This window comes from Chelonia mydas, chromosome 6 (assembly GCF_015237465.2).
Source record: "Chelonia mydas isolate rCheMyd1 chromosome 6, rCheMyd1.pri.v2, whole genome shotgun sequence".
NCBI classification, from domain to species: Eukaryota; Metazoa; Chordata; order Testudines; family Cheloniidae; genus Chelonia; species Chelonia mydas.
The window spans coordinates 103,222,997-103,236,218 of record NC_051246.2 but is presented as its reverse complement, the minus strand read 5'-3'; the positions used below and the strand labels follow the sequence as shown (position 1 = coordinate 103,236,218).

The following is a 13,222-nucleotide window of genomic DNA, read 5'->3' as shown; positions in this document are numbered from 1 at the left end:
ATTACAGACCTAAAAGTGGCAATTCTTCAACAAAAAAACTTCAAAAACAGACTCCAAGAGAGACTGCTGAATTGGGATTAATTTGAAAACTGGATACAATTAACTTAGGCTTGAAAAAGACTGGGAGTGGATGTGTCATTACACAAAGTAAAACTATTTCCGCTTGTTTATTTCCCCTCCTACTGTTCTTGTAAAGTGCTGGAAATGGCCCACCTTGATTATCAGTACAAAATGTGTTTTTCCCCGCCCCCCGCTCTCCTGCTGGTAATAGCTCACCTTTCTTGATCACTCTTGTTACAGTCTGTATGGTAACACCCATTGTTTCATGTTCTCTGTGTATATAAAATCTCCCCACTACATTTTCCACTGTATGCATCCGATGAAGTGAGCTGTAGCTCACGAAAGCTTATGCTCTAATAAATTTGTTAGCCTCTAAGGTGCCACAAGTACTCCTTTTCTTTCTTTTATGTAGTGTTTGAAGATTGAATGTTCATTTGCAGCTAACGATATTAACATTCTAAATATGGTACTTAAATTTAAACACCTATAAGGAAAAGTAGTACTGCAGTTAACTTTCAAACCCAACTAGGAAAAATATTGATACACGTTTGGACTCAAACAGCTAAGCCAAATTTTTGGGGTCTTGCAGGTGGTTCAGTTAGGGGGAAAAATTGGTGATAGATATTTCTTTGATGCAATTTTTGTTAATTTGCAAAGAATGTACAAACTCGTTTCCCTGAACACTGTAAAAAACAAACAAGAGACAGCTCCTTCATTTGCTGTGACAAACCTACCTTTCCAGCCAGCACTCTACACCCAAAAAGCCTTTTCTCTTAGCTTTCTCTCAGTAAAGCTTTCTTACCAGCCTTTTGTTACTGTCTTCTTGGCTTTCTCTCAGACAGACTCCCCTGCCTCAAATCAGTTCCACCAATCAAACCCATAGGGCCACATGGACATTCTGAGCAAAAGCTGATCATGTACCTATATTTTGGGTGCTAATGCTATTGTTTCAGCCATCTGGTTACAGTGGCTTCTTTACATTTATCCTATATGTAAGGTGGGGCCATGCCCAACCCATAACTACACAGTTTAACTCAACAAGTCCATTTACTGAAAAGCTGATTCCACTTTGATAGCTATTTCTGTTTCTAAGGAAAGTGAATTTCCTCAGAGGGTGAAATTCTTTAACTTCACCAAAGGTATAGTGCAGGCATTTTTTTTTTTCACAGCACTGACAGCATGCCTCAACCCAAATCAGCCACTCAGAAGTTCACTCTGTGCCTATTGAGTTCTTGACCTCTCTGTACAGTTAAGATTTCAGTTTGTGGTGTGTGTGTGTGTGGGGGGGGGTGTTGTTTGTCTTATTTTTCAGCATCACTTAACCCCCTACAGCTGTCCCTGAGTAATAACCTGATAACCGCTAAAGTGGCTGGATTCAAACCAGTCCCAATAAGCCATCCAAACCCCTGGCTAGTTTAGTAACAATATGAATATAAATCTTATACCTGCACCTTATATTGATGCATTGTCTGTAAGACTGTGACTGCTCCCCAATTATGTTGTTTCAGGAATGTCTTTTTATTGCCATGGAAAAGCTGAATGGATATACAGTTTCTTTGGGGAGAAAGGCTGTGATTAATTTTTTTTAAAAAAGTCCATGCTGTCTAGGAATTCTTTTTTTTTTAAAGCTTAATCTTAAACTTAAAAAAACCTAAATACTTCCTGAAAATTTCTGTTAGTGTTAGAATTTGTAATTTTTTTCTTATACTACCTATATTTAAGGCCTAAATTTCATGAAAATATACTGTTAATAGGTAAGCATGTGTATCTGGGATAAGTTTCACATTAATCATAGGGTTTTATTGGCCCAGTTTATGCTTTTGGGTGACACGTCTGTCTGAATGTGGGGTAATAGCTTTGTTTGTCTGCATGCCTCTGATGCAGCGTCATTTGCTGACACATCAGTGAATGAACGAGGAGACTAATGAAGGTTGCTGTCACAATCTGATTTGTGAGCTATTCATAGAACAGTACCCAGAAGAACTCTCAGTAATTTTGCAATTGCACAAAATATACTTTTTTTGTTTGGGTACCAATTAATGGAAATGATGATCAGGCTAACATACACTTTCTGGTGAGAGAATGACCGTAATGTTACAGGGATAGCCCTTATAAACTCAGGGTATCTTGTACTAATGAACACTTAGCTTTTGAGATGTTACTGGATATTATTAAACATTTTCCTATATTAACTGTACAGAACCACCTGTTGTAATAATGATCAGAGACTGGATACAATAAAGTAAATTCAAATAGAGAAACCTTTTATTGGTATTACCTTTAATGTGACCATTTTTAATCTGACATTAAATTCTGACAAAGGCTGATGATCAGAGATGAAAATAAAGACAAGTTCCATACTTTATTGTGGTCAGATGTGCTCTACATTTTGTATACAAAATTAACGTAGTCCGTATTGAATGGATTAAAAACTGGTTAACAGAGAGATCTCAAAAAGTAATTGTAAATGGGGATTCATCAGCCAGTGGAGGTGTTTCTAGAGGGGATCTGTAAGGATCTGTTAGTTGGTCCAATGCAGTTTAATATCTTTATCAATGATCTGGAAGAAACAATGAAATTAGTGCTGGTCAAATTTGCAGATGACACAAAAGTTGGTGGAATTGTGGATGAGTCGGGTCTACTGCCTAATCAAGATCACTTGCTAACATGAGCTGATATGAATAACACATGATTTAACACAACAAAATGAAAGGTCAGACATCTAGGAACATAGAATGGAGGTCACATTTATAAGACGGGACTGTGTCCTGGAATACACTGACTCTCAAAAGGACTTACTTTAGGAGTCACAGCAGCTAACCAACTGAACATGACCTCTCAGAGCTATGCTGTAGCTAAGAGAGTTAATAACAATCCATGGCTGTATAAGCAGGGGAATATTAAGAGTAGAGAGGTGATATTACCTCTGTATACAGCATTACTGAGACCCTTACTGGAATATTGTGTCAGTTCTGCAGTCCAAACATCAAGAAGGATGTTGAAAACTGGAAAAGGTTCAGAAAAGAACTACCAAGAAGTTGAGAAAACATGAGTTATAGTGAGAGATTTAAGAAGCCCAATCTATTTAGTTTATTTAAGAGAAGGTTAATAGGTGACTTGATCATGATACACTACACACACTATATGGGGAAGAGATTTCTGAGACTCTTTAAACTAGCAGAAGACATGATGAGACCCAGTGGTTGAAAGCTGAAGCTCAGAAAATTCAGACTATTTAGGTGCACATTTTTAATGGAGAGGGTAACTATTGGAACAACTACCTAGAGCAGAGGTGGGCAAACTATGGCCTGCAGGACTGTCCTGCCCAGCCCTTGAACTCCTGGCCAGGGAGGGTAGTCCCTGGCCCCACCCCTGCTGTCCCCCTCCCCCGCAGTTACACCGCCGCGCAGGAAGCGCGGCTGGCTCCGTCAGGGCAGCGGGGCTGCGAGCTCCTGCCGCTCTGAGCAGCAGGATAAGGGGGTGGTGCGGGGCGGCGACATTGGGTAGGGGGTTCCGGGGGGGGGGCAGTCAGGGGACAGGGAGCGGTAGATGGGGGTGGGGGATGCCGGGAGGGAGTGGTCAGGGGACAAGGAGTGGGGGGTGGAGGGTTGGATGGGTCCAAGGTTCTGAGGGGGGCAGTCAGGAGGCGGGAAGTGGTGGGGGCGGATGGGGGCGGAGGCCAGACTGTTTGGGGAGCACAGACTTCCCTACCTGGCCCTCCATACAGTTTCGCACCCCAATGTGGCCCTCGGGCCAAAAAGTTTGCCCACCCCTGATCTAGAGAGTCTAGTCAAGAGTGGCTATTTTTTAAAGGATATTCTATTGTTCAAACAGAAGATATGGGCTTGATACAAAAATTATTGGATGAGGTTCTTTGACCTGCATTATGCCATGTGTTTGTGTGTGAGAGGACTCAGGAACTCCCCAGGGGCCAGTGTCTGTGTGTGACTGGCAGGGTGCCAGGGGCCAGGTTTGTGTGTTGCTGGCTGGATGTGAGGGGCTCAAGGACTCCCCAGAGGCCAGGTTTGTGGGTAGCTGGCGGAATGTGAGGGGCTTAGCTCAGGGACTCCTCAGGGATTGGGTTAGTGTGTAACTTGAAAGGAGTAAGGTCTCAGGGACCCCGGCAGCCAGGTCTGTGTGTACCTGGCAGGGTGCAAGGGGCTTGGGGATTCCCCAGGGGTCAGATTTGTGTGTAGCTGGCGGGATATGAGGGGCTCCGGGACTCTCCTAGGGGCCAGGTTTGTATGTAGCTGACAAGGTACTAGGGGCTCAGGGACTCCCCAGGGACCAGGTTTGTGTGTAGCTGGTGGGATGTGAGGGGCTGGGGACTCCCCCGGGAGCCAGGTTTGTGTGTAGCTGATGGGGTACAAGGGGCTCGGGGACTCCCCGGAGGCCAGGGTTGTGTGTAGTTGGCGGGGTGCGAGAGGACTCCCTGGGGGCCAGGTTTGTGTGTAACTGATGGAGTACAAGGGTCTCGGGGACTCCCCAAGGGCCAGGTTTGTGTGTAGCTGGCGGGGTGCGAGGGGACTCCCTGGTGGCCAGGTTTGTGTGTAACTGACGGAGTACAAGGGTCTCGGGGACTCCCCAAGGGCCAGGTTTGTGTGTAGCTGGCGGGGTGCGAGGGGACTCCCCTGGGATCCAGGTTTGTGTGTAGCTGACGGCGTACGAGGGGCTCTGGGACTCCTCGGAGGCCAGGTTTGTGTGTAGCTAGTGGGGTCCGAGGGAACTCCCTGGGGGCCAGGTTTGTGTGTAGCTGACATGAGGGGCTCGGGGACTCCCAGGGACCAGGTTTGTGTGTAGCTGGCGGGGTGCAAGGGGACTCCCCAGGGACCAGGTTTGTGTGTAGCTGGCGGGGTGCGAGGGGCTTGGGGACACCCTGGTGGCCAGGTTTGTGTGTAGCTGACGGCATACGAGGGGCTCAGGGACTCCCTTGGGGCCAGGTTTGTGTGTAGCTGGCGGGGTGTGAGGGGACTCCCTAGGGACCAGGTTTGTGTGTAGCTGACAGGATACGAGGGGCTTGGGGACTCCTCGGAGGCCAGGTTTGTGTGTAGCTGGCGGGAGGGGACTCCCTGGGGGCCAGGTTTGTGTGTAGCTGACAAGGTATGAGGGGCTCAGGGACTCCCCGGAGGCCAGGTTTGTATGTAGCTGGCGGGGTGCAAGGGGACTTCCTGGGGGCTAGGTTTGTGTGTAGCTGGCGGGGTGCGAGGGGACTCCCCAGCGACCAGGTCTGTGTGTAGCTGGCGGAGTGCGAGGGGCTTGGGGACTCCCCCGGGAGCCACGTTTGTGTGTAGCTGACAAGGTATGAGGGGCTCAGGGACTCCCCTGGGACCAGGTTTGTGTGTAGCTGGTGGGGTGCGAGGGGACTCCCCAGGGACCAGGTTTGTGTGTAGCTGACGGTGTACGAGGGGCTCAGGGACTCCCCAGAGGCCAGGTTTGTGTGTAGTTGGCGGGGTGCGAGGGGCTCGGGGACTCCCCAGAGGCCAGGTTTGTGTGTAGTTGGCGGGGTGCGAGGGGCTCGGGGACTCCCTGGTGGCCAGGTTTGTGTGTAGCTGGCGAGGGGCGCGGGGACTCCCCTGGGAGCCAGGTTTGTGTGTAGCTGGCGGGGTGCGCGGGGCTCGGGGACTCCCCCCCCCCGGTGGCCAGGTTTGTGTGTAGCTGGCGGGGTGCGCGGGGCTCGGGGACTCCCCTGGGAGCCAGGTTTGTGTGTAGCTGGCGGGGTGCGCGGGGCTCGGGGACTCCCCCCCGCCCGGTGGCCAGGTTTGTGTGTAGCTGGCGGGGTGCGAGGGGCTCAGGGACTCCCCCCCGGTGGCCAGGTTTGTGTGTAGCTGGCGGGTGGCCAGGTTTGTGTGTAGCGGGCGGGGTACGAGGGGCTCAGGGACTCCCCCCCGTTGGCCAGGTTTGTGTGTAGCTGGCGGAGTCTTCGCACAAATGAGACGAGACCAAGGGCGCCTGGAAGTGGAAGCAGCCAAGTTCGGACGCCCCGTGCGGCCAGTGCTATGCCACGCGGTGCGAGTGGCGGTGGCGGACCATCAGTGCACGGGAGCCGCGGACACTTAACATTCGCCTGAACACACATGTCATTCGACCGCCGCCGCTATCCCGAGTGCCTTTGCTGCCTTGTACACGTCCTAGTAGTCGTGACGCCGCTCTAGCCTCACGCAGCGATTCTCTATGGTTATGCAGGGAGTCTTTGTGGGCTCGGAGGTGTCATGGCGTCCGTCGAGGTGGCAGCGCCTGAAGCTGCCGGGAGGAGCCGCTGACGCCGCTCTCCGAGCCGGGGAGGGAGTAATGGCCGGGGCGCTGGGACTCTTTCACTAGGCTCCAGCCGGAGCCCAGTCTTTCCTGAGCGTGCGAGCCGGGGGGGGTGGCAGGACCCGGCTCTCCGAGCCCAGGCTGCCCAGCCCCCGAGGGAGATAGCGAGCCGGGGCTGAGCTGTTCTGGGGTCCAGCGCCACCCCTGGTGTGGGTGCTGCCTCGGGGAGACCTTTAGCCAGCGCTGAGGACAGTTGGGGCCCGTTGAGCAGCAGCAGCAGAGATGGCCTCCTGGTTAGGGGGCCTGGGCTCGGGGCTGGGCCAGTCCCTGGGGCAGGTGGGGGGCAGCTTGTCCTCCCTTACCGGCCAGATCTCCAGCTTCACCAAAGACATCCTGCTGGAGGGCACCGAGGAAGTGGGAGGTAAGTGTGAGGGGTGGGGAGGAGTTGCTGCGGCCACCGGGGTGCCAACCCTCTGCGATGAGTGTGGGGCCGGGGGGCACTGAGTGCTGGGGAAAGGTTGTCGGCTCTGTGGGCTGTGATGCTTTCTATATGTGTGTTTAGTACCATGTACTCATCTGGTAGCACTTTAATGATAATTAATAACTAAGATGTCGCAATTTTTTAAGTGGGAAACAGCTTATTTAGGACTGTGCCCAGCTAGACCACCTGAATTTAGAGATAAACATGACTGAGCTTTTAAGAGTCTTACTGGAATATACCAGTTTAACAAGAGAATTGCTACCTGCATTTTCCCTTTTTAAACAATAATAAAGAGAAATAAAATGTTTAGTGGTAGTGGAGTTTGTTGTTACACCTGTTGGATTTGGTGTGGGGTGGCATTAACACTGCTGATCAAAACAACCAAAATTTGCTGTAACAAATTACTTCTGTGTTTTTTTCCGGAAGGGCCATATGCTTGCTCTCTCTCTGTCCTTTCAAGTTTTTATTCTGTGCACACCACACTATCTGGGCTCTGTGGAGAGTAAACTTAGCAAAGCAAACTATGTATAGTATAAACTTATTTAGAGATATATTGGCATGTAGTCTTATTTTTGTTGTCCTGAAGTGTTGGAATTGCACTAGGGTACTCTTGATCAGGTTTGAAAGCATATCAAAGTTGTCTTTAGCTTATTATGTTTATTCAGTTTATCTACAGCTTGGTTTGATCTGTTCCATCTAGAATGGGGGAGGTTTTCTAAAACTGCAAACAAATTGCTAGTTCAGTATTTTCCACATATGTATGTGATTGTAAGTCTGATGTGTCATCCAGGCAAGGCTTTAATATAATTGAAACTTTTCTTATTTATATTACAGTAGTGCCCAAAGAATCCAGTCAAGATCGGAGCCCATTGAATTAAGTACAACAAAATAGGAAAACACAGTCATTGTCTGAAAGAGCTTTCAATCTAAAATGATAAAAAGAGGCAAAGGGGGAACAAAAGGGACGCACTGTACAAGGAAAGTGATCAGTTCAATGGCAGACATGGAATTAACACTGTGTACGACTGTTTTAGTATTGGTGTCTAATTTTTCCAAGGCATTTTAGCTTTTTAAATTAAACTTTGGACTTTGCCTGTTATAGCTATCTGCATAACATTGTGAAAATATACATACATTAATATAGTTAACATAATTTTACATCTGAAAATTATGGCTTTGTTAGAGAAATACTCTTTAATTGAAGCCTTTGTGATTTTAATGGTTGTGTCATTACCAATAGTAGGCCCAGAATTTGGAATTAAATAACATAATTTCACAAGTTTGATGTTATGAAGTGGGTAATCAGCAAAGTAGGAATTCTCTACAGGCAGGCTGTTCCAATATTAAGTGGCTCCAATATTAAGTGGGATAAAGATATTTTGGTTACAGGACTGCCTATATAAAAATGCTTCAAAAGAGAGAGGAGTTTGTTCTGATGGCTGCAATGTACTCTGAGAAAAGATTGTCTATTTCCCTCTAATCTGAAAGATCTACAGTTTTAGATTTAATAATTTTTAAAATTCCCAAGCTTATATTACAGTACAAGCTTTGTTATCTGGCATTTTGGGGGAATGCGGGGGGAAGGTGCCAGTAAGTCAAAAATTCAGGTTAACTAAGAGGGGGAGAGTTTGGATGTGGGAGGGGGCTCAGGATTAGGGGTTGGGTACGGGAGGGGGTACGGGGTGGTGGATCTGGGCGGCGCTTCCCTCAGACGGCTCCCCGCAAGCAGCGACATGTCCCTGCTGCTCCTAGGTGGAGGTGTGGCTAGGTGCCTCTGCGTGCTGTATCTGCGTGCTGCCTCTGCCTGCAGGCGTTGACCCCGCAGCTCCTATTGGCTGCGGTTCCTGGCCAGTGGGAGCTGCAGAGCCAGCACGCGGGGCAGTGCACAGAGCCGCCTATCCACAGCAGCAGGGACATGTCGCTGCTTGTGGGGAGTCGCCCGAGGTGAGCGCCGTCCAGATCCAGCACCCCACACTTCTTCCCGTGACCCCATACCCTCCCCCAAGTCCTCTCCCACACCCAAACTCCGTCCCAGAGCCTGCGCTCTGCACCCCCTCCCACATTCTGAACCGCTCGTGGCCGTTTCTCCACCTAGGAGCAGCAGGGATATGTTGCTGCTTCCGGGGAGCCAAGTGGAGCCAGGTAGGAAGCCTGCTGGCCCCATGCCAACCAGATTATAAACCGGATTTTCAATGAGGATCAGAAATGCCGGTTTATAGAGCTTTCCAGTTGGTAAATTGCCAGATAACACAGCTCTTACTGTAATTTGGTTTTGAACCATATTTCACTTAAATGGATGCATCGTCATGGACCATTCTTCTGTTACCTGGAAGTAGTACTAAGGGAGATGCAGGGTTCAAACTTTCTTTGACTAAAGAGTTGACAATTCTTTTACTATGTTTGAATGCTGTCTGTAGTGATGTCAGTGTGTGTTGCTGTTGCTCCTGTTCTTCTGCCCAATGATGCCTTTGGAAATGTGGTGTTTCAGTGTGAATTCTTTCCATAAATATTTATATAACCCTTCTCCCACGTGAAGCCAGCAGCAACCAGGGCCAGGTTCAATATCTAGAGGTTCCTTTTCAACAATACAACACAGAACCAGCTCGAGCCCCCATCGAGTAATCTGGGAAAACTATACACTTCCCCTGGGCACCTCTGAGAGGCAATACTCCTCCGCTCCCAAGCACAGAGTCTGAGTGTAGAAAAGAAACTTTTAATGAAAAGAGGGAAGTCACGCGATAGTAATTAAGGAAAATGCCACAATCAGGATTCATAATCATAAAATTGTGAGCAGGACACCTACCCCAGAGTGCGTGGGGCAGTGCCTTCTGCCTCATGTTCTTGAGTTCTACAACCAAAAGTTCCTTTTCTGTGCCCCTCACTGCTCCCTCACCATACCCCACTCACCGTGGTTGTCCTTGGTAAGTGGGGACTCAGGGTTCAGAGGTGCATCTGTCTGAGTTCACCTCCCACCCAGGGAGGAAAGCACCTTGCTTGCTCTGCCATCTGAGCACTTGCTCTGGTTGGCTGCCCCGCCAGTCACTTATTCCTCTCGGGTGGCCACCCTGTCAGCTGCTCTCCCTCTCCGGTGACCCCCTCCTTTTTCCGCTCTGCTCACCAGCTGGTCACCATTCCACTTGCCGGTCACCTTCTGCCACCTGCCTCTCTTCTGTGACCTCTGCAGGTCAGTCTCTTGAGGTTTCACCCAGCTCTTTGTGATAGTCAGCTCTTAGGCTGGGCAGAAACGCTGTTCTACCACAAGTGATTGTAAGGTCTTTTGAACACTTAAAATAACCAAAGCCTCCTAATGGAGCCTCTGTCTTTGAACAGTGGGGAACAACAGGTTACACCAGACCAGGAACCCTTAGGGAGAGTCCACTTCTCTTGGCTGAGGCTACCTGTCCCCACCCCTCTTACTTTCATAGGGATCTGGTATTCGAGCCCCTGGCTTAATGAGGTCCTTTCAGCTGAGGGTGACCCTCCTCATTTGGGACAGGTTAAGCACAGTTCTGTTCCCCTTTATTCATACAATAAAGACAACATTGAGAACATTTCACTATCCCTGCATTCTGGACTAAAGTGATTTGTAACCCAACACCAGCCAAAGTTGATCACTTTGAGCAACACTGCTCTATCTGTTGGATATCTAGGCAGAGTAGGTGTGTTTATGTAAGTACAGTTTGTTCCTGAAATCTATCCCCCTCCCAGCTAGCTGTCAGGGGAGAACTCATTCAGACCCTGCTTACATCTAGAACCAGGTACTGGTTGTAATTGGCAGCAGGGTCCAGGCCTGCCTGTATACATCTAGATACCTGATGTCAATTCTAGCGGTGTCTTATTGAAAAGAGAAAAAATTTTTCCAGCGGTGTAAAGCTCCCATTTACAGAAGTCACACTTGCGAACATTGTACTCATTTGGTTTTCTCTTGGTGTTCCATGTCATGACAATAGGAAATCCTAGATATGTAGAAGATCTAGTAAGTCCCTTCAAATGCCCTTCTCAAGAAAAAAAATGGAAATGATATCAGTGGACAGAACCTGACTTTCACTGTGGTTTGGACACTGATCTGAACTGCACCAAGTTAACTTATGTTCCCACCATAGTTGCATTCTACAGTGATAAGTGATGCCTGTGATAGCACTCCTTAAAGTGACTGAGTTAGTTTTATAATTGCAGTCATAAAATGGGAAATGTTTGTTAATTCTGAGATTATAATTTTCACAAATTCCTATTTGCATGAAGAATGCTAAACTATGTAGTAATTTGATATATTGGCGCTTCTCTTCCATGAAAGATGAATAGTGATTCTGGTTTCCAGCGTACAGCATAAGCAAACTCTTCTGGACCCAAAAATGAAAAAGATGTTGTGTGATGTTTACTCCTCAGATGTGCGTGATCCCACTGACCATAGTGAACTCTTCATTTTCCTTTTTGTCTTTGCAGGAATATTGTGAAGAATATTTCTCAAATGTATTGTTGTATGAGTTAGTAGACTTACTGTCTTGAGAGGGAGTAGGGTTCCTGTAGTGTCTAGGAGCTCTTCTCTTTTAATAAAGATGTGCAGTTATTGCACATTGAAAGAATTTTTTTCATCTCATGCCTTTCCTTGCCATATAAACCAATTTCCAGTCACATCCCTTACATGTGACCATCTCTGACTTCCAATTCTGCTCATTACAGTGCTTGTGGAATATATAGTTTTCCTTAATATGTTAATTAACAATTTTATAGACATAGAAGTGTAGCCTCAAATATTTGAGCCAGTGGAAACTCTCAACATCAATTTTTAAACAGCAGGTGGGAGATTACAAATGCAGTAAATCACCAAGCATTGTTTGCTAGAGTTTTGAAAGAAATAAAGTGTGACATAAGAGGACTGCCAACAGTATTCTATACATCTTTTAAAAACAATGATTGTTCCCTAGTAAAAGGAAGTGTTAATGTAATCTCTGGCTGCTAAAAAAGGGATCCAAGATAAATTGTAGTAGAGTGCGAAAAGAACAGGAGTACTTGTGGCACTTTAGAGACTAACAAATTTATTAGAGCATAAGCTTTTGTGGGCTACAGCCCACTTCAGCGGATGCATAGAATGGGACATATAGTAAGAAGATATAGAGAAGCTGTAAGAGGCTAATTAATTAAGATGATACTTAACTTCCTCACACCTTCTTGTCAGCTGTCTAAATGGGCCATCTTGATTATCACTACAAAAGTTTTTTTTCTGCTGCTGATAATAGCTCATCTTAATTAGCCTCTTACCGCTTGTATGGCAACTTCCACCTTCTCTGTATGCATCCAATGAAGTGAGCTGTAGCTCACGAAAGCTTATCCTCAGATAAATTTGTTAGTCTCTAAGGTGCCACAAGTACTCCTTTTCTTTTTGTCCAAGGATAGAGTATTATGATTGTTGTATTAAGTATAACTTTTTATGTGGTCAAATCAGATTGGCTTGTGTTAAGGAAAATCTGCCTTTCATATTTTTTTTTGAAAAAGTTAATAAAAGTACACAAAAGGTGACCCATTGGACATCATTTATTTGCATTTCTAATGCAAACCATCACATGGGATTATTAAGAAAAACAAGTCAGCGTTGTGGAAAAAGGCAAAATCCTGGTATGGGTTAAAAGTTTATTCAGCAATAAGAAACAGTCACATAGAGTTAGATTCCCAAAGGTACTCCAGGTGCCTAAGCCCCAATTTTAGGCTCTATTGTGGTCCATAAAACCATGGAAGCACCTACATTTCAGGGTAAAAGTTTCCTATGTTTCCACTTCTGAGCATGTGCACTACGCCTTCTAGGTTTGCAGACACCTAAGCCCCAGTGCAATTCACGAACAGGAGAAGTTATGTGTTCACCTTCCTATCTCGTGTGTGGGGCCCACTCCAGTAGGTGTACTTACCACCACCACCACCACCACCACCACCACCTCTTCTTCCTCTGGCTATTTCTGTGGAGTTAGGTGCCTGCCTAACTCATTCACACAAAAAGCATCTTAGGCACCTAAACAGTCTGATTCCAGGAGATGTGTTCTGAGTTTTGGATTGCCAGCAGAGAGAGGTGCCTTCCTGCAGCCTGGATTTAGGTGACTATCTCCAAGAGAGAGGATGGGGCTTAGGACACACCCCTGTCATTAGCATCTCCCATTAGCTAGATTAGGCAGCTCTCTGCTCAGTATGCTGGTTTTTATGAATCACAGTCCAAGGCTATGTCTACACTACAGACCTTACAGCGGCACAGCTGTACCGCTGCAGCTGTGCTGCTGTAAGGTCTTCCATGTAACCACTCTATGCTGGTGGGAAAGAGCTCTCCTGTCAGAATAATTAAACCACCCCCAACAAGCGGTGGTAGCTATTTCAGTGAGAGTGTGTCTCCCTCTGACATAGCGCTATCCGCACCAGCACATTTGTCGGTGAAACTTGTTGGTCGGG

The 13,222-nt window shown here is 47.1% G+C and overlaps 1 protein-coding gene across 1 annotated transcript in view; it reads left to right on the top strand.

Moving 5' to 3' along the window:
- The first annotated feature begins 6,016 nt into the window (after window positions 1-6,016).
- The window catches only part of TRIP11 (thyroid hormone receptor interactor 11), an 80,343-nt gene continuing 73,137 nt past the window's right edge, over window positions 6,017-13,222 (top strand). Inside the window, exon 1 of the mRNA XM_027817845.3 lies at window positions 6,017-6,733. Coding sequence (XP_027673646.2) covers window positions 6,595-6,733 — 139 coding nt within the window. The 5' untranslated portion in view covers window positions 6,017-6,594. The remainder of the gene's footprint in view (window positions 6,734-13,222) is intronic.